At 43.7% G+C, this 26,366-nt stretch overlaps 1 protein-coding gene across 10 annotated transcripts in view; it reads right to left on the bottom strand.

The window, feature by feature from the left end:
• The window catches only part of TEAD1 (TEA domain transcription factor 1), a 152,692-nt gene that overhangs the window by 6,399 nt on the left and 119,927 nt on the right, over positions 1-26,366 (bottom strand). For 6 of the 10 annotated variants that reach the window (XM_042035471.1, XM_042035472.1, XM_042035473.1 and 3 more), the window contains 8 exons: positions 25,734-25,745; positions 24,392-24,526; positions 24,154-24,200; positions 23,551-23,612; positions 21,467-21,591; positions 11,897-12,070; positions 1,103-1,243; positions 62-214 (listed from right to left, as the gene is read on the bottom strand). In XM_042035471.1, the coding sequence (XP_041891405.1) occupies positions 62-214; positions 1,103-1,243; positions 11,897-12,070; positions 21,467-21,591; positions 23,551-23,612; positions 24,154-24,200; positions 24,392-24,526; positions 25,734-25,745 (849 nt within the window). The remainder of the gene's footprint in view (positions 1-61; positions 215-1,102; positions 1,244-11,896; positions 12,071-21,466; positions 21,592-23,550; positions 23,613-24,153; positions 24,201-24,391; positions 24,527-25,733; positions 25,746-26,366) is intronic. The other 4 variants (XM_042035474.1, XM_042035466.1, XM_042035469.1 and 1 more) reach the window with 1 other exon arrangement.

Here is a 26,366-nt window from a genome sequence, read left to right as displayed (position 1 = left end):
AGCAAGCCATACAAAGCCTGAGAGTATCTTAGAAGTGGAAAAGTAAAAAGCCAGTCCATACCAATAAAATTGTGAAGTTTTCCAAGACGCTGTTCATCATGTATTTCTCTGGTAAATGCTTCAGCTTGTGTATGAAGTTGATCATATATTCACACATTGGAGAGCGGTTTATCCTGTACACGAACCGGCCATTCTCAAACCTTGCATATTCAGTCTAAAAAAACATAAAGAGCATTTAGAATGTGATAACTCAGAAATAGCAAAGAAGTGACCACTAAATATGTCCTTCTCTTTTTTTTTTGTGTAGACAGGAAAAAGAGAAAGTGGCTCAGACACACACTTGCCTGTTCTCTGACTCCCTGCCCGAGCTATGCAATGCCCTGCTAAAAATTATGGGGCCCTTGATTATCAAAAATTATACTATCACTACTTGTTCTCTAACATGGAAATTAACAAACTGAACAGATGAGGATTATAAAGTCCCAAACTGAGTAAGAATGAATTGAGCCAAAAACTGTGATAAGATGATTTTACAGGAGTTTTGAGGTGCCTGTCTGCAAAGGGAACAGCAAAATTAAGCTTATGTATTTATGCTTAAGTGCTCACATACAAACATAGATCTATTACTGCATGCTTTAATAGGCAATTTAGGAACTCCAGAAAGATGCAGGACTACAGCTGGAAGAAAACCAGACTGACTTTGATTCCCGAAGGAGGGTAAGGCTGTGACTCTCGGACTTCTGCTGTCCAGCTACCAATCCCTCAGATGAGCTACTCAGTGGTTTACGAGGATTTTTGACTTTCTCTAAGCTTGGAATATAGGAAATTACTAAAACCTCTTTTTTATGGTTAGAAAACATATTTGGTATATGAAAGGACATAAACAATGACCAGGACATCTGTAAAGGCTCAACCTTCAGCTCTAGGCTAAAATTGCCCCACTAAAACTGTTTTGTACATGACAGATGTGGGTCTGGGGCTTAGTCCCCAGCTGCAGTATCACTGTACAACAAACCAGCCAGAGACCTGACCATGCCATACAGGTTTGTGCTTAGGAAAGGTAAAAAATAAATAAAGGCACATATCCCATCACATCACCCACCTCTACTTTTTCTACTACTTGCTTTCCAAATGAGCAGACTTTGGTGGAACAGGTGATTGTCATGTTTTCTGAGCTCTCATACTGACTGGTGACTCCGTAAAACGCTCCTGTATCATCTTGGATGTTGCAGTTTAAGTCAGCCTGTGGGAAAAAAGGAATGGATGGTGAAGATTTGATTTTTCATTTGACAGTGGGAATAGCATAAGCTGTCATTAGCTCCCCATTCTTTTCAGAAGTAAGGGGGGGAGCTTAATGGTGATGACAGTGACAGTGGAAAAAGTCTGTCAGGGAAGCAGCGGCCTAATTGTTGCAGTAAAAACCTGAGGAAATCAGCAATTTATTCAAACTTTAAACAATAAAAGATGACCCAGTATTTCTGTGGGCTACAGGTGATGTTCTTGTCTGGCAGATAGCTGATGAAAACCCTGGAGCAAAGGAATGATCACCTGCAAGAAGCCTGGCTCCAGAGCCAACCCCTCTGAAGTGAACCTGCCTTGCAGTCTCAAATTCAGCTGAGCCACCCCACTTCAGAGAGGCCACAGCTCACTTTCTCCTTTTCCTTTCTTAAAGCAATGAAATCCCCATGGCAGAGGGAGACAGCTGGGCACCACGGGATCGATCTCTGATAAGACTGTGCCGGGCCATATGGCATTGATTCAGCAAAATACTCGACTTCACAGAGCAGTCTGACACAACCCCAGGCTCCCTGTGTGCACAGAGCCGTGCCCACCACCAGCAAATACTGCTGGAAGGATTTGCTGGCTTCCAGCATTTCTCTGCAGCCTCAATAACCATCCAGCTGCCTTTGATATGCAGCATCAGAGACCGAGACTCAGAGGATCAAGTGAGGAACAGCGCTACCTTCAATTATTCATGTCCGAATCCAAGCCCTGTGCACAGCAGGATTAATTTGGCTACAAAGCAACCACACAGGTCACCTGCTGAATCCGGCCTCCCCAGGCCTGCAGCAGTGCTGGAGCTGTTCTGCCACTCTGCTCTTTGACATCATGGATCCATTTTCAAAAGCCCTCCATTTAAAAGCACGCTAATATGGATACAGGCAGAGTCTAGGGACATGCCCAGCTGGATTTGTTGATTCAGGCATTAGCTCTGCTGACATCTTTGATGCCCAAGGAGAGGGTGGGCAGGGTTTTCCTTTCATGTGGAAATAGCTGATCAGCTACTGCAGCATGACAGCTAAGAATCACCTGAATTTGCAAGTTATGCCGAGGTGAGCATTTTAGCAGGGAAATGTACTTCTGCAGCTGTTTCACTTGCAAGTCTAACTCTGCTTTGTTCTATTCCTAATACAGAAATGGAACACAAAATACTTGACAGATACTTTCGTGTTTACCCTTGGACTTTTTAAAAACCCTGTTTACAGGAATGCTTACCTATGCCCCATCCCTGGAAGAGTTCAAGGCCAGGGTAGATGGGGCTTTGAGCAACCAGGTCCCCATGACAAGAGAGTTGGAAATAGATGATATCTAAGGTTCCTTATGACCAAACCATTCTACGATTCTAGTGTGGAACACTCACCATAGTTCAGGTCATTTGTAACTGCTATTTAATTTTTAACTTGGCAACAACTCATTAATCCTCCTTAGTGTCTGCAGTCCTTATTTGTGGTACGGCCTTCTGAGGCAATATTCTGATAATAGCACACACTGAGCTAGTCTGTGGTACAGAGAAGACACAGGTCTACGGTTACTTGGGGCTGGCTTTGTAAATTAATCAGTGGAGCAGCCTCCTGAGGTTTACACTCAGTAACACAAACAGCCCCACAGTCACGTATTTTGCATAAGAGGAAGAAATCCTATCACTGTTGCACCTTGTTTCTTGCACCTGCTTTGCGTGAGGTCAGCAGTTAATGTTTAATGTGCATCTAAAGCAGGGCTGTCACAGGCAGCTGTAAGGAATTGCTCAGAGCTGGTAGTAAATAAGCAATTTGCCATCACAGCTGGCCTGCAACCGAAACATGGCAAGCCTCTAAACACAGCAAACTGCAGCAGCCATCGGCCACACCACCGCTGCTCCACCAGAAGAATTCGGATTTCTGATAGAGCAATTGCACTGCTGTAATTAATGGTAATAATAATAATAGAAGTAATCTCTTGAAATGCAATTATTCCTGCTGCTACCACAATTGCAGTGTTACTAGCAAAACATTTTCTCTCCTTTCAGATACGAGCAAAATATTTAGGAAATCATAACTAAACCACCCCTCACAATTTCACGTTGTCAAAAGGCAACTGCCACAGACCTTACTTTTCGAACTCCAATAACAAATGTTTAGAGAGTTAAAAAAGGATAACTTTTTATCTGCTGACTTCTGATTTTGAAGCCCACTGAAAAAAAACATCTAACTGTTGTATTTACATGCTGACACTTAACCTGGAAAAGTAACACATGTGGCCATCTGGCACCCTGTTGTTCACTCCCACAGCTCTTCCAGCTCTTGTGAAATCACCGGGAGGACTGTGTACACAAAACATCCAGGCTGGGGCCTGATGTTTCAATGAGGGACACTTGAAACTATCACTCAATTGTCATGATTTACTCTGATGCAATCACAACATGGTTCCAAAAGTCCCATGATGACCATATAGATGAGAATTATCTTCATTTACTTGTTTGCTCTTCAATTTTTTTTTTTTTTTTTTTTTTTTATTTTTTTTTTTTTGAGTCTAGCCCACAATAAAGGTATTTTCAAGGAAGGACAGAATTCTCTTCGTAAACAGTTTTCATGTTCAAATAATTACTGATTGCTGAGAGCTGAAGCTTTAAGACTCTTCAAAAAAGTCTAACACCAACCAACATTAAAAAGTCATAGGAGTTGGCAAGCAAATGCTCTTGAAAGAAGGCTTCACCAATGCCTCTTTTAGTACTGTAACAATTGTCTTAAGGACTTAAGTGTATTATTATGGCTCAAATAGTAAGGGATTTGTCTGAACATATACAGCTAAAAGCTAAATTGTATTTCTTAAACTGATGAAATTAAAATAAATTTTTTGCTGGTTTTCTCCTTCTCCAAAAGGTTATGGAAAAAAAAAAAAAAAAAGAAAGAGAAGGCTACCTATGTGGCTGTGAGAGTTGTAGATGTGGGAATAAGGAGATGTGTTATAAATGAATGTCCTGGTATTCAGCTTTAGCTCCTTACCACTGTATTGATTCCAGGGCTTGTGTCTACATTTTAGAAGGGATGTTGGAAAATTGGAAAGTGTTCAGCAAAGAGTTACAAGAATGATTTCAGGTCTGGAAAACATCCTTTGTAGTGAATGACTAATGAAACTCCATCTACTTACTTTTTCCAAGGGAAGTTTTTCCACAACCTTGTCATAGCCTACAAGTCGCTACATGGGGAAGAGTCTTCTCCTAGATTAAATCTTGCAGAAAAGGACATTAAAAGGCAGAAAGCTAAAGCTAAGCAAAAGCAAAATGAGAAACAAGGCAGGGGCTGGTAACCCTGATGGCAATGGAACGCTGGCATAATTCTCAGATGAGGAGAAATCACCATTACCTGGGGTCTTTTTTAACCAACTGAATATCTGACAGGGATGTTCTGGTTCAAGCAGGCTTGGTATTGTCCAGTGGCAAACATTACTTAGCAAAGATCACTGCCTATGTTACATGAGAGGCAAGAGCACATAAATATAATAACAACAAAACTGAAATACAGGAATTTATCATATTAGTCTTCTCCTTATAATTTCCTATTTCAATGATCCTTGTGAAAAACATGACAACAGGCAAGCCTTTGGGGTGCTGCTACCAGCTCTGGTGCATTATTTCCATGGTGCTCTGTCTCCAGCTGTTCTCCTGCACTCAGACACAGATTGCAAGGCTTCCTGGGCTGTAAAACAGCTTTCCCTCCTGTATGGCTTCTCAGGCAGCTGTGCTCTGGGCTCCAGGCACTGGGGTTGGGGAGCACTCTTGCTGCCTGTACAGATAACTTTTTGAATGGTGACTTCAAATATATTGGCATGAGTTCAAATATTAGGGCATTTAAAACATTGTGGGATGATCATGTGTGATGAACAGGAGTCCATTTACTCACTGAGTTTTAAAGATCAATGCAATTTAGGGGGGAGAAGATCCCAAACCACAAATGGAATTTTAAATTTTTTTTTTCTTTACTTTCAAGAGTAGAACTCTAATTGAGATTTATTTCTGAGCACTGAGTTTCATACTAGCTGAATGCACTTGGAGGCGGGAGAGGCACTCAGCTTTCTGGCACCCTATCTCCAGTGTAAGAGCATGATTAATTCATTAATAAAGCAGAGCTTGTCAATGGGTAGCACTGGAAATACTACATATTAAGAGCACCAAGTGTTTGATACACTGAATGAAGAAGCCTCTGCCTATGTGCTGGAGGAAACACCTAAACAGAGCTGGCTGCAAACAAAATAAAGAGTAAAAATAAATCCAAAAACCATCTTCCCATTCCTTTCCCAAGAGCTCTTGGGCTCTGTGCTACAGGCAGGGGCAGAGGGTAGAGCACTTGTGTAATAATAACAGCTTTGGCTACCAAAAAAGCAACTCCAGCAAAAATTGCTGAGAAGAGTCTAAATCCATCCTGCTGAGTAGAAGGAAAACAGCACCTACTGGAAACAGTGGGATTTGGGGAGGGCCAGAACAGCTTGCACTGGCACTCAGCAGTTAACATTAAGCACATCAGGTCACTTATTAACAACATATAGGTTTGAGCAAATGCTGACTGCAGGGAGGTGTGTTACTCATAGACCGCATCGTGCCTCTCCTCCTCCTCTGCAAAGCACCCCCAAAGAGCAGGGATTCCAAATTGTGAAGCAATTTTTTCCAACGGGAGCATCTGGGCCGTTGGCACGTCGCTGTGCAGCTCAGGAATTGTGTCCAGGTCTGCCACATGGTTGGGCTTGTGATGGACAGGCCAAGCTGCTCCAGCTTCCCAGCCCCTTCCACTCATCATCCAGCCCCCGCATCAGCCTGCACAGGGCTCCTCCTCAGCACCACGTGAGGCCCCTGTGCCTAGAGGGCCGTGGTGGGGAAAAGCAAATGGATGTCTGCTTTCTTCCATACCTAATTTGTTTTGCATACATTTGCATGCTGGCCATAGAGCCATTCACACTACGGGTCCCATTTGTGAGCTGCAGATCATTTGCCAGTCAAGCTGGCGAGTGTGTGTGTGTGCGTCTGCGTGTGCGTAGGGAACTCCAAGATTCTGGATTATGCAATATAAATTACATGTAAAAATAGAAAGAAAAACAAAACAACAAAAAAAGGGCAGTAGCTGCAATTGTGCACGTGTGAATGAAGGGCACAAAGAATCTCTGCACCTTTTAAGAGGGTTGGAGGCACATGGGGATAAATTCAGGAGGGGGTGGGAGGAGACCACAGGCACAAGCCATTTCTGAACGCTGATTACATGGGTAAATTGTTTGTTTCAGTGCATCACAAAGAGAAGGAGCATTATTTTTCATGCCACAGCTGTTTTGAATAAGAATAGGAATAAACTTAACTATCCTCCTCATGTTACTTACCACTAATTATGGCATATATTTACATCTATAAAACAGTGAAATTTTGGGAGACATAATTTAATGCCCCTTTATTGTGTAGATTCCTTTATTTCCATCCCACATTTGAATTTCAAAAATGTTTAGGACTTCAAAGCATCTTTAAAAGCTTGCCCTAATTATAATATGCATTACTTTCTAAAACTCCTAGTTTGCATTGCAGATTCCTGCAAATAGAGGCATTCATTTTAAACATCAATTAATATCATCCACGCATCTTCAGATGAGTTTGGGTCTTTGTTTCAGAGTTGCAGTGAGCTCTGACTAAGCTTTTCTCAGTTAGAAGAATCATTCAAGCTACTGCAAACATTTAAAATTAAGCCAGTGGATCAGATCCATAGAAAGCCCGACAGGCCAACACTAATTTGTATCAGTTGGTTTTTTCCTATGTCACCAATGAGAAAACATCCCTCTTCCTTTCAGAAATATTTTCTTCCCAAATCTGTCCCTGTAGCTGCAGAAACCAGTTCAGGTTGGCACAGAGCATTTGGCAGTGTGAGAGACACAAAATCCCGGCATGTTATTATTGCAAGGTGGGCTTACACCAGCATTAAGGATCCCAATGGAGGCAGGACCCACTGCACAGTGCTGTAGGTTCCATGGAAAAGTCATGAAAAATTTGCCTCAAAATTTACAGTTGGGGGTTGAAGCAAAACCTGAGAGAGAAATAACAAACCTACAGCAGCAGAATTTAGTCTAGGAGGCCTAAGTGCATGGTTTAGAATTACAGTATTTAAGAATAGTAGTGGGCAGTCAATCAGTGGGAGAAGCATTAGATATGAACACGAGTAGAACTTCAACCAATAAAAGAAACCAGTACAGGCACCCTGGGTTGACTTAGCTTTTGGACAGGCAAACTGGAACTTCAAAGAGCAGAAAACTTTGGGGCTATTCCCAAGTCACAAAACCAGTTTAAATACAAACTAACCACCAGGAGCATTGATCCTACTCAGATTAAGGTTAGATGGCATGAATCATACCTGGTTGTTTTACAGAGATTGGGTTTAGCACCATAAGGTGAGAGAAGCAGGATTGTGCACTCAACTTGCAGCCAGGGAAAGGTTCCCTCTGCAGATATTCTCCAGCCTTCCCTGAACTCTGCATCAGTGTTCTAGGACAGCTTTTATACTTGTTTGGAGCATTGATTTCTGTTTTAATTCTATAGCCCTGTAATCTCCAGTCTCATATCCCTGTCACACAAACTTCCTGTGCCACATCATTAGGACGTTGTTCCTTATTTACAACATACCAAGTAAAACTCCCTCAATTATTGTAAAAGTCTGGCTTCTGTGGGAATTTCCCTGAACTCTGTGGTTCCCAGTGACTGCCTGGGATAAAGGAGAGGAACAGAGTCATTGCATTCCTGGTGCAAGATCAGGACCAGGGAATTGCATTGCAGGGCTGTAAGGTTGGTTGTTTGAGGTGGTGTAGGAAGAGGAGTCTCTTCCTTTTGTACCTCCTGCACTGTGAGGTAGGAAGAGGCCCAAAAGTGTGACATCCAGATGTTTCACCAGGAGTGGGGCCAGAAGCTCATCCATTCCCAGCATCAGGTTGTGTTTCCCAAGAGATACAATCTGCACAAACCAAAAAAGCTCTGCAAAGCAAAGCAAACTTTGCTTTGTACTCCATCCCGGTGCTGCCTTGCTAAGTCAACTCCACAACTGCCAAATGTCTTCCTGCAAGATCTCAGACCTTTCCCTCCCACTTTTTTTGTAATCAGACCTTATTACCGAAACCAGGACAACAGGGAAAACTGTGCTGCTGAGCAGCCTGAAGCAGAACCAAATGGGAAAGAGCCAGAGGAGTATTCTTTCCAGCTACCAGAGCTCAGCTGCTTTCTGGCTTAGTCATCCTCAGTACAAGTACTCATCTGTGGTCTTCCTGTTTCCCATATATCCATTCCACAGCGGATTGAACGTCTGAACAAAATACCCTCTGTGCTGCCTCCAGTGACATGCTGACTTCCCTTAAATCCATTTGCAGGGTCACCATCCCTTCCGGCATCAAATCCTCACCTTCACTTTCAAGCTTCTCACGTCATGACACTCTCCTGCTTCCTTTCTCTGGCTTGCCTTGACTTCTTTCACTCAGACCCTGCTTTTCTTTCACTGATTCTCCTCAGAGTGCTTTCACACCTGTACTTACTTGCCCAACCAAAATTCACTTTCCTCTTTTACCCACCGAAACAAGGACTGCCACAGTCACCTAGGATGAAGCAGCTTACAGTGCTGAGCAGATGATCGATGGCTGCATGATAATAAAGGAGGAAGGGAACAGAAAGGCTGGGAAGGGGGAAATGGTAAAATAAATGGTGAGACAATATTAGGACTAAGCAATAACCACACATCATGAACAGAACCTGGAAGGAGGTGAACTTACAGAGTAGGAGGAGGTAGCAGATGATGAGAGAGTAAATACTTATTCAGAACTGGATATTTAATTCAACCAAAATTAATCTATTCTCATATGACTAAACTTCAGGTTACTTATAGGGTCAAAAACGTTGCCAGCAACCTGTGCCAGCTTTACCCTGGTGACTGTTTGAAGCAGTTTGTTAACACTCCCCATAAAAATGGGAACAGCATCCTTTTTTTCTGAACAAACACCCTATTGGGGTGAAAAGAAATAAAAGACAGTGAGCTGACAGTTTAGGATCTAATTCTCATGACTAGTCAGACAGCTATCTTCTGGTTTTCCTATACATATTCCTACATATGTTTAGGGCTGGGGGCCACAAGTGTGAAGTTTATTCCTAGAAGAGCATTCATCGTGACTCTTGCAACACTCAAACACTACCTCAGGCACCCTCTCTCTGCCTCACTCACTTGATGACAGAGAAAATCCACTGGTCTATTTTAAGACCATGGCTCAGGAAAGTGTTCTCACCACATTTTTAATGTATAACTCAGAAGGATGTTAGCACTGTATGTTTTTTAATCTTTAAGCTAATACAGCACAAAATTGCATTAAAAGGCCATTATGTTGGAAGGCACGGTGAGGTTAGGAAATGTTGGATTGAAGTTGCCTGCACATCCTGACTGCTGAACTGTATCATGTCACAGGCTTCAGCTACACAACTGCACACTCACCCTCTGAGCAGCTACAGAACATTTCTTTGTCTTTGCTGTTCATTGTGGCCCATTCCCTGCTTCCTGAACACTGCTCAGAACCTGTGCTGAACACAGAATTATACATTTTATAGAGCCTTTTTTCATGGCATCACTTTGAGACCCTATAAACAGCCATGAGTCTGATTTGTCAGTGACCACCTGGTGTGAAGGGCTGGTATCACCCCCACATTACAGATGTGGGACGGAGACAGGAGTGTTAAACGTGTGCACTTCTTGGAGGAGACAAAGCAGAGAAGGCTGGCACTCGAGTTTTCAAATTCAGGAGTATAACACAGACCTCAGTGATTCAAAGAAGGTCCCTACTGGCTTTAGGTATACCTTTGAGCATTCAGCATGCCTGAAAATCAATTTCCACATGGAGAAAAAGCAGAACATACAATACATCAATTACCATATCACAAATCTCTGCTGCGTCCACGTCTAGTATAAAGTCTGAGGCTTATCATTCTCTGTGGGAAATGAGAACAGGCATGTGAGGTGACATTCATTTTTGCCAGTGGGTTTTGCAAGTATTTATTATGGGGAGTGGATTGGAGAGATGACGGTCCTCAGCTGAAGCCAAATTTCACAAGGAAATGTATTTAGTGGTCACAGACCCTTAACTCTGAGCTCTGCTCCTCTGCAGCCAGATTTCTCCTACTGTTACATTTGTCCTATTCCCACCTCTCAGAAACCTTTTTTGCTGTACTTCATCCCTGTGTTTCCCTGCAGGCTCCTTATCCCAAATGCTCCTTCTTCCCCACTGCCTCCCTCTTTTTGACTCCACATTCTCACCTGCCTGTTCCAGGTCACTCTCTCAGCTCCCACTCCTATGCTGTCTCCTCTATCCGGCCCCTTTGCTGAGCCAGCCCTCAAATACTTGGTCTACAGCTCCCAGACCCAGTTTTAAGCCCCGCGAATTTCTCAATGGGTTTCTTTTGCAGTCCAGCACAGCTTCTGCTCAGTGGCTTAGTCCTTCTACATCCAGATTTGAGAAAAAAAGTTTCCCTTATTCCATTTTCCACTATTAAATCTGGTGGCACAGAAACTCTTTGAAAGATATGAAGCCTGGGGGATTTACAAGGTGCAGGGTATCTCAAATCCCATAGATAAACGCCAGGAAATCTGATCATAAGCAGTGGTTCCAGATCAACCTTTTCTGGCTTCAGCCTCAATCTGTCCACCCTGTAATTAAACCCTGAATATGCCCCTTTTACTGAGATTTTAAAAGAAAAATTTAAAATCCTTAGATGATAACTACTGCTATGAAAAGGAGTATACCACAAAAAAAAGTACTCTAACAAATTAGTGAGTATAAAAAGCTTTAGTATAAGCATGAGGTTCGGCCTGCAGATTTGCTGATCCTTTTGGGTGAACCTTTTAGCAGTTTAGGGGGGACTTGGATAATGGTTGGACTCAATGATCCTAGAGGCCTTTTCCAACCTAAATGATTTTATTATTTTATTATTATATCGCTAACAGGAGATTTTGTAAATACAGTAAGAAAAAAACTGACGTATCAGTGAAATTTATCATGACTAGATCAATACACAGCATCCCAGCCCTCCATTCTAATTATTTTTTTCACCCTTGCTCTGATATGGTAAGTTTTGGAGCAGAGTGCTGTGGCTGACTAACAAAAAGGCAAGTAGAAATGTGCTTCAAGAAAAGCCCAGCACCCTCCCAGCCTCACAGTTGTCTCAGTTCCCATCCTGCTTGGTCCTCTCTTCACAAGCATGGGCTGATGGCAGGACTGATCCTTGCACCACTTGCACTTGGCAGAAGCTGCACCTCGGAAACACCCAAAAGCAGGCTCCACTGCCGTGCCTTCCCTGCTTTTCCTTGGACCACTAGATGGCAGTTCCCCATCTCCAAAAGGGGGCTGCCGGTACCTGTTGGCTCCTGCCCAGCAGCTGCATAGTCAGGCAGAGCTGAGGCACATCTGCCTCTGCTGCTCTGACTTCTGGGGAGCTGTCAGCAGGAGTGGCCCCGGGCCAGCGTCCCACCTGAAGGGAGAACAGCTTTGCACTCGTGCATGACAACAGAGGGAATTTCCACAGGCACCCCAAGGGTGCTGAACACCACACACAGCCCTCGTCGACAGGAGGGGTCCTCCACGTCTTACTCACCCAGAATTTTACGAGGAAGAAAGCGTTTTGAGGCCCCTTCCCAAAGAGTTCCTTCAGACCGCCCTTCTTTTCAGGAAATTTGTCATAAATCTGACGAATGTCCACCGACTCAAGCAGTGGGTCACTGTAAGAATGGTTGGCGTGTCCAATGTGCACGAAGAGGTGTTTATTGTACTGCAAGGAAGAAACAGGAAAATCAGTGCTGTAGGAGAAGAATAGAGGGTTGTTACGGCAGGGGGCTGCGCTTTGATGGATTAAATGACTCCCACATCGCTCCTGGCACTGGGATTTTCTGCAATATGGTTTCCATGAACAACTTCACTGATTGTGTCACAGACCCTTGTGAACAAGGGTCAACATCAAAAAAACCTGTGTCCCCACTGCAAACCCCAAAGCATGGGTCTCTGCAAGGGGGTTATTTACATTGCAAGACCCAGTGGCAGCACGGTGATAAAGAGCCCTTCACTGAGCATAAAAAGATGAATGTGCTCAGGAGGAAAGCCTATTTCTGCTCCTTTAGACAGTGCCTTTTAATGGCCAGCATCCTCAGAGCCTGGATTTCTGCTCGTGCCACAGAACCCACTCATGCACACCGCCTGTTTGTCTATCAAAAAGCCCCAAACCTCTATCTGTAGCACATCTCAACAAAAAGAGATGGAAGGGATTTCCTTCTAACTGCAGGATGACAGTAGCAAGAAGGCCAGTTACTCGGTGTTGCTGTTCCTGTAGACATTGCCCTCACTGCATGTCCTCCTGTATTTTGACCCATGTAATATCAAAGAGCCCAACTTTTCCCCCTTCCCTTGGGAGCCAGCTCTGTAGATGACCATCCCTGCCAAAACACATTCAGCTTCAATTTCCTATTTCTTAACTGCATCCCATCACACCTCATTATAATCAAAGGAATCACCTCGGCTTTCCTGCCTGGGTGAAATCCTTGGCCTGGTGGAGTCCACTCCAAAGGAGTCCAATGTGATCTTTTAGAGGCTGCCATTCCTCCAAGAGAACCTTTCAGCACCCGAAATGAAAGTGGAAGGATGAACACCAAAGACCCTCCACCAGTCAATCAGCACCTCCTGGGGTCATGAGAGCAGAGTGAAGGAGCTCCAGAGTGTCAGGATTAGACACTGGGGGTTTTCACCATGCAGATCACAAAACATTTCCCTAAATCAGTTAAGGGAAAGCTGATATGCAGTCAATGAACACTAGAAAACCCTGTCACATTGAACAGATGCTATATATAAGGGGCAATTCCCAAAAGCTAGGCACAAATAAAATATTTAAAACCCCGAAGCAAACCTCATTTAAGCTATTTTGTTTACAATGTACCTGCTGAATGAACAAATTGAAGTGACAAATCTAAATGAATTGGGCAAGCACTCAGAGCCTTCCTTCGGTGTGAGCCGAGTCTTCCCTAGCAGATGTCCAAAACTCTGGGGAAAAGGAAATGGACTGCTAGATTTCTCCACTTAGTAAATGAAATTGAAATCTATTAAAAAATCATCTAGCACAGTGAAATCCAAATTTAGAACCAGAGAACACGCATCTGGGTATGAGGCCAAAAATGTGATACAGCCTGTGTTTCTTTGCAGGGTTGTATTTCTTTCTAAATTTTCTGGAAGCAGAAAGGAAAGCATAACATCTTAGCATTTGCCCAAGCAAAAGAAATGTGGGGATTGTTTCCTCTCAGTCTTGTCTGCTGGAGTTGTTCCAGGTTGTACAAGTAACCACGTTTTTATGGAAACAGAACTGAGGGCTCAGATTCTCCTGTAAATTCTCCTTCTCCCCAAAAGGGTGTCTCTCTCCCAGCCCAAAGATGGCTGTGGAGGGAAGGGGGAAGGGAGAGCTGTATTTTACAGTTTGGCCACTGCAAACTCCCAAGACAATTCACACACTGTACCTTATTCTGCAAGCCAGGCAAATACACAAATTGCTCAGTATCCAAACTTCAGTAACAGCAAACACATTTATAGGGACATGGAGCGTGAAGTCTTACTACTCTTTAAATACAAAAGCAAAGTTGGAGGCAGCTGCAAAGCTGCCACAGTTGTCTGCAGAGCTCGCCAAAGCACCAGATGCTGCTGCAGCAAAATTTCTGAGCGGGTACAGTAGGACAGATGGTATGACATCACCTGACAACATTCTTAGGACAGAAATGTTTATTTTGATATTGCAATGTGTGATTATTTTCTCCTTATGTTGCTGCAATTCCTATGCTAAGTACAATCATTACTAAGCTAATTAGACATGGCATATTTCTGCAAACTAACAAATGATAATGCAATATTGGAGCAGGGTAAATGGATACTGAAATGATCCCTATCGTTTTTAGACAAACACGCTCCACGACAGCTACTGATGCATAGATAAAGGCAAAGGAGAAAAGTTTTATGCCTATATTTTTGAGCCCATTAGTGTCTGAAAAGCTTAAAAACATCCTCATTATATTGAGAATTCACTGTTGATTTAGACTGAGTATTCCAGAGTCATTGAAGTACATTAGTTGCTGAGGAATTTACTCACACTACAGCATTTAAAGGATTTACATCTGGCATCAGGGCAATAATGTGCTTTAGATGCCATAAACCAGCACAAGTCAAATCCTGTATGTTTTAAGTACACAAGTACACAAAAACAGGAGGAACATTTTCAGCTCTGTCTTCTGTGTCTGCATTACACGACATGCCCTGGAGATGGCTGCCTCTTAAAGCTGAGCTCCTTCCCTTAAAAAAATTCTAACTATCCAAAGAATGCAGTAAAGCCATGAAATATGACTGTTGTCAAATAATACCACGAGAAAAATTATAATCCACTTAGGAATCTAAAAGAACCAAGACAAATTGCCAATGGCAGGGCATGCAAGCTGGTGCAGAACAAAGACAAACCACCTACATCTGCTTTATCAGCCAGCACATATATTTGTAGCAGCTCCTCACCAATTTTGCACTTATATTCTGACACAACCATACAGACCAGCACGTGGGGGGGGTGAATGGCTCCCCATGCACAGGGTGACGTAGATGCCGAGCAAGGTGGAAGGCAGGTGGCCTGAGAGGGAGCAGCTGTTTCTGTGGGAATGATCTTGCTCACGGGCACAGCACCCTGAGTGCAAGAGTGCTGCACCCTCCTGCTGCACCCAGCCGTGATTTAACCTGCCCAAATCCCACTGACACAGCTGGGAGTCACCTGCCTGACCAGTGATTGTGGTTCTGGGGGGAGCAGGAGCCAGGTGGGATGGGCTGACTGGGACCCAGGCACTGGTGTATCAGCAGTCTGTGTGCAGCTCTAACTGCACCCTGCCCAGCCTCAGCCCTGCTGCCTCGCTGTATCTCGTAAATCTGAAACTCTTTAATTTCCTGCTGATGTAAGAAAATCACTTGGTCTGCCAACAAGTTTTCTTATTTCTACCAAAACACTAGTAACTGAATATTTAATTCCTGCTGCTGTTGTCCTCCACTGAAGCAGATTGGGAGTTATAAACATGACATTTTAGTGCTATAACTGGAGTCTGTACCAACTCCTGTTGTTAAGGTTTTTAACACTTTCCTGTGAAATGTTAATTGAACTTTCTGTGCTGCATGCTATGATACAGCTGCATGGGCAACCTGGTCTTTCATGGACCTCCACACGTTCAGACTCTTGCCTGGATCTGAGCAGGGATTGAATCAGAAATGCAAAGTAAAAGGGGATTTTGGGCAACTTTATGGTTGCAGAAATGTAGAGGTAGGTGATGAGGGAGGGCAGTTCCCTGACCTCTTAATGTTGACCAGCACCTCCCAGCTAGCGCCACAGCAGTCCCAGCATGAAACTGGGACTTGCTGGCTGGGCAAGGTGCTTACACAATATTTCCACCATCTTTTCTGCACAGTGAAGACGCATCCTTCAGTTCTGGCCTGTCTGATTTAAGACCCTTCGGTCCCAGTTCCACAAGTGCTGAGTGTTCAGATGGGAAAATTATGCCTGACTGTAGGAAGCTGTCAATAACATTAAGTATTCTGCAAAATCAGGCTCATGCCAAATCAAAGGGGACCCTCAAAATCAGTGGCCCATTCATTCTTTTGCACCTGAACTTCTTGGTTTGTCAATTGTGAGTAATAATGCTCCTTCATCTAAAGCGACTGCACTAGTACATCTGTGAGATGCAAATGGAGGGAATTATTAATTCCATTTGGAAGGGAGGTTAGACAGTGCACAGTGAGCAGGGCACGGGGCCACGCATTTCAACAGCAGAAGAAAACAAACTACTGAATAGTTGCTTATCAAAGAAGGGCCATCTACATCTCCACTGAATGCGGCAGAGGAACAAATAAACACGTGAGCATGTCATTATCTGCTCTCTGCACAGCAGACGCAGGGCGGTATTTCCCAACTTCTGAGAGCCTGGCTCTGTAGCCGGGCCAAGCAGTTTTGGGGTGGGTGTAGGGGTGGGGGAAGCTGTTGGACGAGTTGGGGAGATGTGGGGCAGAGGCACAGGCAGGTGCAAAGCCCTTGGGGTGAGCCAGGATGGGTGCTTGGGGCAGGCAGAGTGGGGAATTCACAGCCGCAGCCCACCACAACCACAGCCGACCCCACGTGTCCCTGCACTTTCCATTTTGCTGGGAAATCTCCCCAGCAGCAGTGGGATTTGAGAAAAGGAAGAGAGCTGCATGAAGGCAGCAGTGAGAGCACAGCCAGGCCCCAGCAGCTTTCCACCTGTGGGCTGACTTTGGGGGGGATAAATGGTGCTGGTCTCCCAACACACCTAACCACGTTCTGGCCACAGGACCCTCCCTGGGAAGTCCATGTCCTGGCACAGCCGGGCTGGGGAAGCTAGCCTGGGGTTTCCATCATGTCTCCATGGGGTCCCCCAGGAATCCTGCTGGATGAGAAGTCTGCTGCCATGCCACAGTTTCATGACTGGAGCCTGTGCCAATCCTGGACCTCTTTAAAGTGCTTTCTTGGCACTTCTAACTATGGACACTTGAAAATGAACATTTCACAGCATATGACATTTGCACCCCAGGGCCAACATACAGCTCTCCAGCACAGCAAAATAAATGAGCCTTGTGTTTAGCAAAACTTTTTCTGATTCCAGATTAAAAAGACCTCAAATCCTGAGTCTGTGGCTCCGAGACATTCATCCTAATGTGAGTTTGCTTTCTTGTCCTTTCACATCACAAAGACACTAAACCAAGACTTCCTTGTGAGAGAAATGCTGAACTGCTTTTTATACTGTTTACAGGGAGTACAGAAAGGATAAACAATCCTTGCAACAATGGATATTGTTCAAGGATGGAGGGCTTCTTTTGAAAAGATCTCATTTATTTTTCATCACTTAAGTGGTTTGATTAACTTTGGTGAATTTTACTGCATTTGGCTAATGATGGCAGGCTGTTTTTATGGCCCTTGAGCAATTGCTTTCCCTTTCTGGTTCTCAGGCACAATTCTCCCCGGGCTCACAAAGTCCTTTTACAACAACGATAAAACCTGAATTAAAACATAAAGAATGTTTTATTTCTTCGCCACTTTTTAAAATACATTTTGAAATTTGGACCTAACACAATCTGACAGTTTGGATGGGTGGACTTATACTGAAAATGTCCATCACCCATATTCTTTATAGCCCTATATAGATATTTTAAATGTAAAGCTGTCTGAAGTGCTCACAACTTAAATAAATGTGACAGCAAGAACAAGAAACCTCAAAAAGGAAGAGAAGAAAGGGCTTTTTTTGTTGGGTGGTGACAGGGTTTTTTTCTCTGATTGAAAATCAATCTTGAAAAAAAAAATATGAATTTGAATTATTCTCATTCAGTTATAGTCTTTGAATTTTATATCTACTTGTGTAGTAGTCAACTGCTTAGATCCTTTGTAATCAGCTTGCATGCTCAGTTTATATTTGTTAGGGAACATGGGATTACTTGGTTTAAGCATTTGTCGTGAACTTCCACAGAACCACTACAATAAAAATAGAAAGCCCCCATTAAGGAAAACCTGTCTTGGAAGCAACAGATGGGCACATGAACTGCTTCATCTGCTGAGAATAAAGTTGTACAGGGCAGGCAATAATCAAAGGTAACTGAAATGCTGCTGCTTGGACCTGCAAGGGAAACTTCCATGCACCACTTAGGAATTGTACTTAAGCACAAAATGCCACAAAAGGAAAATGCAGCTTGACATTTGTAAACTGAATTGATTTTCATGTAAAAGGAGGAGCAATTTTGCCCATCCTCAGCTGCAGAGTCAGTACTCCAATGTTCTGCAACTGTGCCATCTTGCTTTCCCCAGACTATCTTCTGCCATGCAGATTTACAGTGAGGGGTGCATATTGTTTCCTTTCTATATTTTTCTCTTTTGTAAATGGAACAATTTTGTGTCTAGATGAGGAAAAAGATCAACAGCCACCCACAAATGAGAGGACTCTACGGAGCAGATTTCCAACTCTCCAGAATGGCCACTCTAAACTAAAAAAACCTGCCTGGCATTGAGCAGCTTTGGTACTTTTAAACACCAATGGCCATTGGAAGAGCCACAGAAATGCTGAAGGCCCCAGTTCTACAAGGAATTCCCTGTGGGTGGACCTTTGTGCCCCTGCACAGTCCCACTGCAGGTGCTGGGAGTCACTGAGGCTGACAAACCTCAATTTCTAATTTCTGTACAGGAATATGGACTGCAAGGGGCCTGGATTCTGCCAGGATCAAGTCCTGTCCCCAGATGCCATGCCAAATACACCTTTTCCACTCAACTTCCAGGTTACATTTTAAGGTGGAATTGATCTATTTGCCCCCACTACCATGAGGCTTTCTGGCCTGATTTTGTGTTGGGGGAGAGACAGAGGAAGGGTCACGTTTTTTTAATAAAATGTTGGAAGGACATTTGATCAAGATAATATTTTATGTCATTTTCTGTGAAAAGAAAGCAATGTAATGAATATAGAACTATCCCTTTTCAGAAGATACATAAGAACTCCTACACATCTCTCCTGTAGCAGCACATAAATACATTCATTTCCGAGGTCAGCAAAGGCACAAAGGAGATGCTGCAATCACAGCACGTGCCCACAGGACTTCATGTGCACATTGTGCAAACACACACATCACCTGCCTTGATGATTTTATTTGAAAAGTAATCAAACCGCATCCTTTCTGTGCTGTGCAAACCTTACCTGCAATAAAACATCTCACCCACACAAAGAAAGGTGTGCAAAACTGCAGACAGAATTCACATTGTCTGCAATGGCACTGCATGAGGCTGGGGTTCGCTCTCACCTCCAAGGAGAACTCTCAGTGCTTGTTGGAGAGGTCTGTGCATTGGAGACAGGGAGGGCTGGCAGGAGACACAGAGCTGTCCCTGCACACCAGTGCCTCTCCAGCACACATCCTTCTCCCCTTGCCTAGGGAGCTGGTCACACTGCCTTGGGGCTTTTTTCCAATGCCCTTGTGTAAGATCCAAATAATCAAATTTACTTAACTGGATCTAAGCAACACTTCCCCTTCTCCTGACTCCCCTTTTCCAGGCAGTGATGCCGACACACTGCCATGGGGGCTCATCTTTTGGCTCCCCATGGCACCTGCCTGGATGGTGCAGGCTGTCCCCACGCAGAGCACTGCCCCACTGCATTTGCAGTGTGGATGCAAGAATGAACTAAATTGGCAATTGACTTTTCCTAGAGTCTCAGTTTTGCAATGTTACAGCACACAGGTAACTGCTTTTTTAAAAACAAGTCTGGGTAGTTTGATGCTCTTGCTTGTCCTGTAAACCTCCTGCACAAATGTGTTTAAAAGGTGGGTGGGTTTCTCAGCAGTCTTCTTGCAAGCTGGGACAAGATCCAGTGGGCCTCTGCACCCTCAGGAATTCCAAATAATATTAGTTTACTCCAAAGAAGGCTTTGCAGTACTTGTGGGGCCATCCTGGGTAACCACGCTTCTGTTCAGACCTCCATTCTCCCCCTGCAATGCCAAAGCTACTCAGTTGCTCAGCCCCTGTTTGCTCCCTTTTACATAAAACCCCACAGATACAGAGGCACTACACCGTATTAGCCCATGGGTTTTGCATACAGATTTATGTCATAAAAACCTATGGAAAAGGGATCATTATGTGGCACAGTGGCAAACCATCCAATCAGACTGCACTGAGATGCAATTTCATTCACACACAGACAGCAAGGCTGAGCATCACGTGGCCACATCTTGTTTTCCCAGTAACCTGGAGGAACACACACACATCCTGGCCTGGAGCAGGCTGGAGGTGGCAGAGCCCATAAATCAGCAGGACACCTTACACGGAGTCAGCAAGCCGAGGGCTGGGAAATCTGCGCATGGATAAGGGTGACTGATGGGAAAACCTGGATGCTGTGCTTTGGCAGCAGAAATACAAACTGCTGCCTGGATGAACTCGGGGCTTGGGGTGGAGGAGGTGTTCCAGAGTGGTCTGGAGGACACTAAGGTGAAGCCCACCAGAGCCAGGATTGCCATGAGATCATGGGAAGGCAAAGGGATTCCAGGGAAACCATGAATGCCCAACAGTCAGGTAAGTGCTGAGAGAACCATACCTGCTGCCAAACATTTCCTGCACCTCAAAGCTAATTCAACCTGGCAAAGTGTGACATTTAGCAAACCAACACACCTCCATGTGGTTGGTGTATGAATAGGTGAGATACGGTGTATTTTCCCAGGGATGTTTCTCTGCCAGGAGCATTCCTCTGTTGTAAGGTTTCTGGGCTATGTCTCCAATCCCCATTGTGCAGGGTAAACACTCCTTGGATAACACCCCTGGCCAGAGCCCATAAATGCTATGGTTTCCAGTTCTGGATTATAAAAAGAAAATGATAGCTTCTCTCTTCTCCAGGCTACTGTATTTTACCAGGAATCTGAACAAGAATGGCCTGTCCATATCACCCATTCAGGACAGTATTTGCTTTTCAGAAATTTTCTCAGAACAAATTCTCAGGTTGGAGCTGAAAGAAGTTCTTTCAATTTATTTGTGATGCAGTAGAATCAGTGCTAGGCTACTGACAAATGTTCTTGGTAAATATATGGTGATTAATGTCAAGGTTCAAGGCTTACTGGAGTAAATGAAACATTACAGCCAGCTTCAGAAATTATCCTTGCAGGTATAGTATGCAGACTAAAAATCAAAAGAAAATTAAAAATTTCATTAAAAAAAAAAAAAATCCACTATGCAATATGCACACTTTCTGTGCAAGTCCTTAATTTTGTTCTGGTTAGGAAATAGATTAGGCTTTAACTTAGAGTTCAAGCACTGAATTCTTGCCAAGAACACAATGCAATTTGGTACACCTGCTAAACTAGGTCAGCAGTGAGACAGGCGCCAGAACAAACCCTGCCTGCTTTCACAGAGGCCTCTTGCTGCTGCAAATGGGGGAGAAGAGGGCAAGAAAGGAAAATACAGTCCTAGGGTGAAAGGAATATTGCACAGAGCAGCAGCGAACACAGAGACACCGGGTGTATTCCATCAGACTCAACCCCGGAAGGCATGCCCAGAGGGTGGGGAGCAAAGGTGCAAAGCTGAAGATCAGCAGTAAAGGTGCAAAGCCGAGGATCAGTGGACACAAGGGCAATAAATACTTACTGATTCAGGATCCCTCTGCTGCTCAAGGAAAGCTGAAAACTCCACCAGCCTGAGCTTGGTCGTACCAATAGATCGGCCCTGCCATGCAGGGACTGAGGGAGCCGGGGCTGATGTGGGCTCAAAGCCTGAAATAAAGGAAACAGTTTCATGAAGAAGCTGACACTTCCTCGGTTTATATTTCCTCAATTAAATATAATTGGGAATTATGCATGTAGCCCTTGGATATTTATATTAATTTTAGCAACTAATTAATTCAGGATGAGTTAAAATTGGAAAAGCTCAGACTAATACGTAGAAAAAGAGGTCCCAACCCAGCAATCTAATAATGGTGGAAAGAAAAGATCTACTATTTTGTTTCCTTGGGGCTGTAACTCACTGTAGAATTTTTGTTTAAATTATATACTAGATTATAGAGATTTATAGAGACTTCACCTAGACCTACAGCTGACCCTTCCTTGGAAACTGGCATCAAGATTCACAGGAGACATTACTGCCTTGGGAGTCAGGAGAACTGGCCTCCATTTCTGGCTCCTAATGTGCCACATGTTACAAGTAAATCACCCCTCTTTTTGCCTATTTCTTCTGCCACTCTCAATTCCCCTCTCCTATTTAGAGTACAAGGTTTCCAAGGCAGGGACTGTCTCTTACTACGTATTTGCACATTGGGTCTTGACTACTTTTGGAGCTTTTAGGCATCATTATGCTACAGCTAATATTAAATAATTACTGTAGAGAGCTGAATCATTCCCTAAAAAGAAAAAAAAAAGGTTTTAAATTGATAATAAAGAGAGAATGACATGATCTAGATAGAGAAGGGATGTTAACCACCCTCTCTAATTCACCTCAAGAGAAGGAATAAATGTTATCTCCTGGTTCTTATTGTAGAAAATTAGATGAGAAGGAAAGAAAACTGTAAAGGAAGAGGAAAAGGCAGCAGCTCAAAGGCAAAACTCATCTTGGGAGAGACACAGGCACAAGGAAGGCAGGGGAGAGGCACCAAAGGTGAGAGAACAAAGATTATCCTGAACTAGGCTGAGAAGCAGGGAGAGGTCACAGGTAGTGTGTGTCCATATCCCATATAGTGAATATGGTACCTGACCCCAAACCCTCAAATTTAGGCAAGGAAGGTGTGAGGCTTGTACAAAACAGGGAATTACAAATGTCACTGGCTACACGTGAACAGGAATTCTAATGAAGCAAAAACTCATGCATGAGTTTTAACCAATTTAGAAATACTAAAATTCCTGTTCTGAGAGAAAATGTGGAAGAATAAAAGGAGACAATAGAAAATACCTGTCCTAGAAAATAATGGTATAAATTAGCAATGTCAAGAAAAAGGCATTCTCATGAGTGCAGAAGAATAGCTTTAGTTTGAAGCATTAAATAGCAGCAAGTTAGAAAATCATAAAGAACTGGGTAAGAGTCAAAAACTTGCAGCACAAACAGAGTCATAAGCACTGGGGTCATTTGGCAAGGGAGACGTAACACGAGAAATCACCTGCAAAGAAATAATTCCTGAAATTATGCATGGAAGGATGCTGGGAAAAGGAGCAGGGAAGTAGCCATGGGAAGGGCTTGATCAATTTGAGCAATGGAATTCAGAATAAACATTAGGTACTTATCAAAGTGGCAGCAGGCAAAGCAGGACCTTCAGGAGGGGATGAGTTATAAACAACCTGATACAGAGAAGTTTTATACTTAAGGCTGAACATATATGATTTTGGAAGGGGTTTTAGGCTCAGTTTAAAATAAATTAAGCTGTATTCTTGTTACATAGCTATTATAAAAGAAACATTCATCCTATTACTCACTTTTTACAGTAATCCCTACATTATGGAATGCTGACTGGAAATCACACATCACAACTCCTTGCATATGTATTAGTGCTTCCTACCTAAAAAAACCCCAAACCCAATGATTTTCCCTAAGATATAATGAGATAATAGGACACTGGGATTGGTGTTTCCTTTGGCTGGAGGGAACATGAGACCTGGAGCTGTGGCTCTGCCCATGTCAGAAGTCAGCACATCACATTCAGTACCAAATTCAAGTCTTTTTAAGGGTGAGGATAAATGAAGAATTACCTGAAATGGGAGCTGTGACTGATGGCTGTATAGGATAGGCCTGCTGAACGAATGGCTTTACGCTGGAATAAAGAGGTACACAGAAATCATACACCGTGCCATCCACAGGAAATTCCATTAGACTCACACAGTATAGGAAAATAGGTGGCTAATGACCTTTACCCACAAACATATCTCTTCCTTGCAGAGCATATTTGACAGATGGACAGCACAGAGGGAACTGAGGGGATGAGAATCACACCCAGCACCCTGAAGCTGGGATCTCAGCGGCGCTCGGTGACGCAGCAGGAAACCTGACCTGCTGCTAGAGTCACAGCAGCCAGGGATGGGCACTGCTGGGACTCCCAGGAAACCCAGAGGACACTGAACTACAGGGTCACAAAGGAGGGTGTCCATCCAGTATTCAGCCTCAGTTTTGAGGTTTGGGATCCCTTGTAACTTTTGGAATGTGAGTTCACATCACTGCAAAGACTCTTTCTTTCCCTAAAATTATCTTTACCTCCTTTTTTTGAAAATCTGCAAGTTCTTGCTTCCCTCATATCACAGAGTGCACAAGCCACCCTCCCTCTGCATATAGAAACATATTTGAATTTTCAGACTTACTCTTGCGAGGATCCAGGCTGCCCCGTTTGAATCATGCCCGGCCAAAACTGAAAGAGGAAAAACAAACAAACAGGCCCACAGTTGTTCTCTTTGTTGAAAGACTTTGGGTATTTTTGAGCAAGCATGATTCCTTTTGCAAACCCAAGTCAAAGCATTAATCCATTCATTCCGTCTTAGTTTTCTACTGAACATTGTTAGAGAATACAGGGGTTTTTTTGGGACTCAGCTAACGACTTACCCCAGGTGCCCCAGGAAATGTAGGACGGGGAATTCCTGGCAGGCCCAGCTTGTTGTGAATAGCAGTAGCTGAGACTATCTGAGCTGATGACATTGCTGCCATGTGCTGGAGTGCTTTGTCCTTTGCTGTCTGATCCTTTAATATGACAATTACACGGAGTCTTAAAACATTTGGCACAACAAATGATGTTAAATAACTGCAGATACAAGCACATAACTAAAAACTTAAAAAGCCACACAGAAAATGCAAAAATAGCAAACCATGCAGGGGAAAAAAAAAAATACAGCACGGAGGCTAACACTCTAACTACCACAAGGCAAAACCTCCTCTCAGACCTGTATGGTAGACCTGAATTCTCACAGTCTGCTCTGCCAACACGCAGGAAGCTCTGGGAGAGCAAACTACTGGCCACTTGTTTATCTGGGCAAATTCTGCCGATTTCAAATCAGGCTGGACTAAGCAGGGCATGCTGCTGAGGCTCAGCTCTGCCTGCAGGACAGGGAGCACTGAGATTCAAGCTCTATCATTTCCATCTAAGAGGAGTTTGCCTTTTGTATTGCAGTGTAAAATGAGAACACAGAACTGCGGCTGACTTGCAAACAGGGACAGTTTTCTTCATGCTTACGGGCTTAGAGTAATTTTGGATTCAGCTTTAAGACAAACATTTTGAAAGTTAGGTCACAAACATGGAAATAACATTTTAAATTTTCAATTGTGGCATTTTACTGGTTTACAGTGTTCCCAAAGAAAGCTATCAGCCATAAAATTCCTGCTTTTTTCGAGCACACAGGAACAAATTTAGGAAAAGGTGGGTTGTTATTGGTTACTTGTATTAGAGCAGCGCTTGGAGTCCCAGCCACTGCCAGTCAGGTATGGTCACAGGACAGAAAGGGACAGCCTCTTAATGCAACAGAGTTAACCAGGGGGATGTCCTAGGTCAGGGAAAATGAGTAAACAACAGGCTGTTACACACCGGTAAAGCAGGGTTCCTCATCCAGAAGTACTGTATTAATAAGTACCAATATTTAGGTATGTCACTTAGAATGAAGGAACACAAGCAGTATTAGGCAAGGATGTTTTGGGGGTTTTTTTTCTGGTTTTATTTTACAAGCACAGTAGCAAGCATGCTGGCAAGAGATGCATGCTCTTATGTATGATATATGACTTTGCACATATATGCTCCCTTTAAAGCTTGTATGTAGTAGTACTATAGGTGAGCAGTTTCTTCCTTTGAATAGCTCCTTTAGAAACAGCACAGGCTGAAAGTACAGGAAAAGCTAGCCAAAAAATTCTGCCAAGCACAGCTAAGGTACATAATACTTGGTTTAGTCAAAATACTTACCATGCTTGTTACCTGGATACAACAACAAACAGTTTATTAAAATGCTTGTGTAGAATAGCAGACTCTTAGCAAAATATGAACAAAATAATAAGAGACAAAGGAAGAGCAGTTTGCTCAGCATTAAATATCAGCTTTAAACAAATGCATTATTTTCACCCAGGGACTGATTCATTAAAAGGGGAACAAAAAGGATAAAAAAATACCAACAAAACCCTGGGGAGAAACAACCCCAGCTCCCTGTGCAAATGCTGTGGATACTGAATGAGGGATTGTTGCTGAGTGTGTTTCCCTGAGCTGTGCAAGGAGCCCCTGTGGGACACAGCCCAGAGAGCAGCAGGTGGAGCAGGGCAGGAGCAGCTCCAGCATCATTGCCTCTGCTCCCTGCAGGATGTGAGCCCAAAGGACAGCCCTCTGCTCAGCAGCTCTAACACCCTGGGCTCACCTGTGCTGAGGGGGACACATCCATCAGCACGGGGCCAGACTCGGTCCTTTCTCAAAACTTGTAGCTTTCTGATATAACCACAACCAATTCTCTGGTTAAGAGCTGGAGCTCAGCCCTGGCTCTCACCCCTGCCTGCCCCAGGGTGGGAGGGTGTGCACAGGAGGTTTGTGCTTTACTGGCTGCTTTTGGAC

The sequence above is a fragment of the Corvus kubaryi genome, unplaced genomic scaffold, assembly GCF_017639235.1.
Source record: "Corvus kubaryi isolate FWS band 111438036 unplaced genomic scaffold, C.kubaryi_AGA036_p1.0 37384, whole genome shotgun sequence".
In the NCBI taxonomy this organism is placed as follows: domain Eukaryota; kingdom Metazoa; phylum Chordata; class Aves; order Passeriformes; family Corvidae; genus Corvus; species Corvus kubaryi.
The sequence above is the reverse complement of the archived record's forward strand: the minus strand, read 5'-3'. Positions and strand labels throughout refer to the sequence as shown.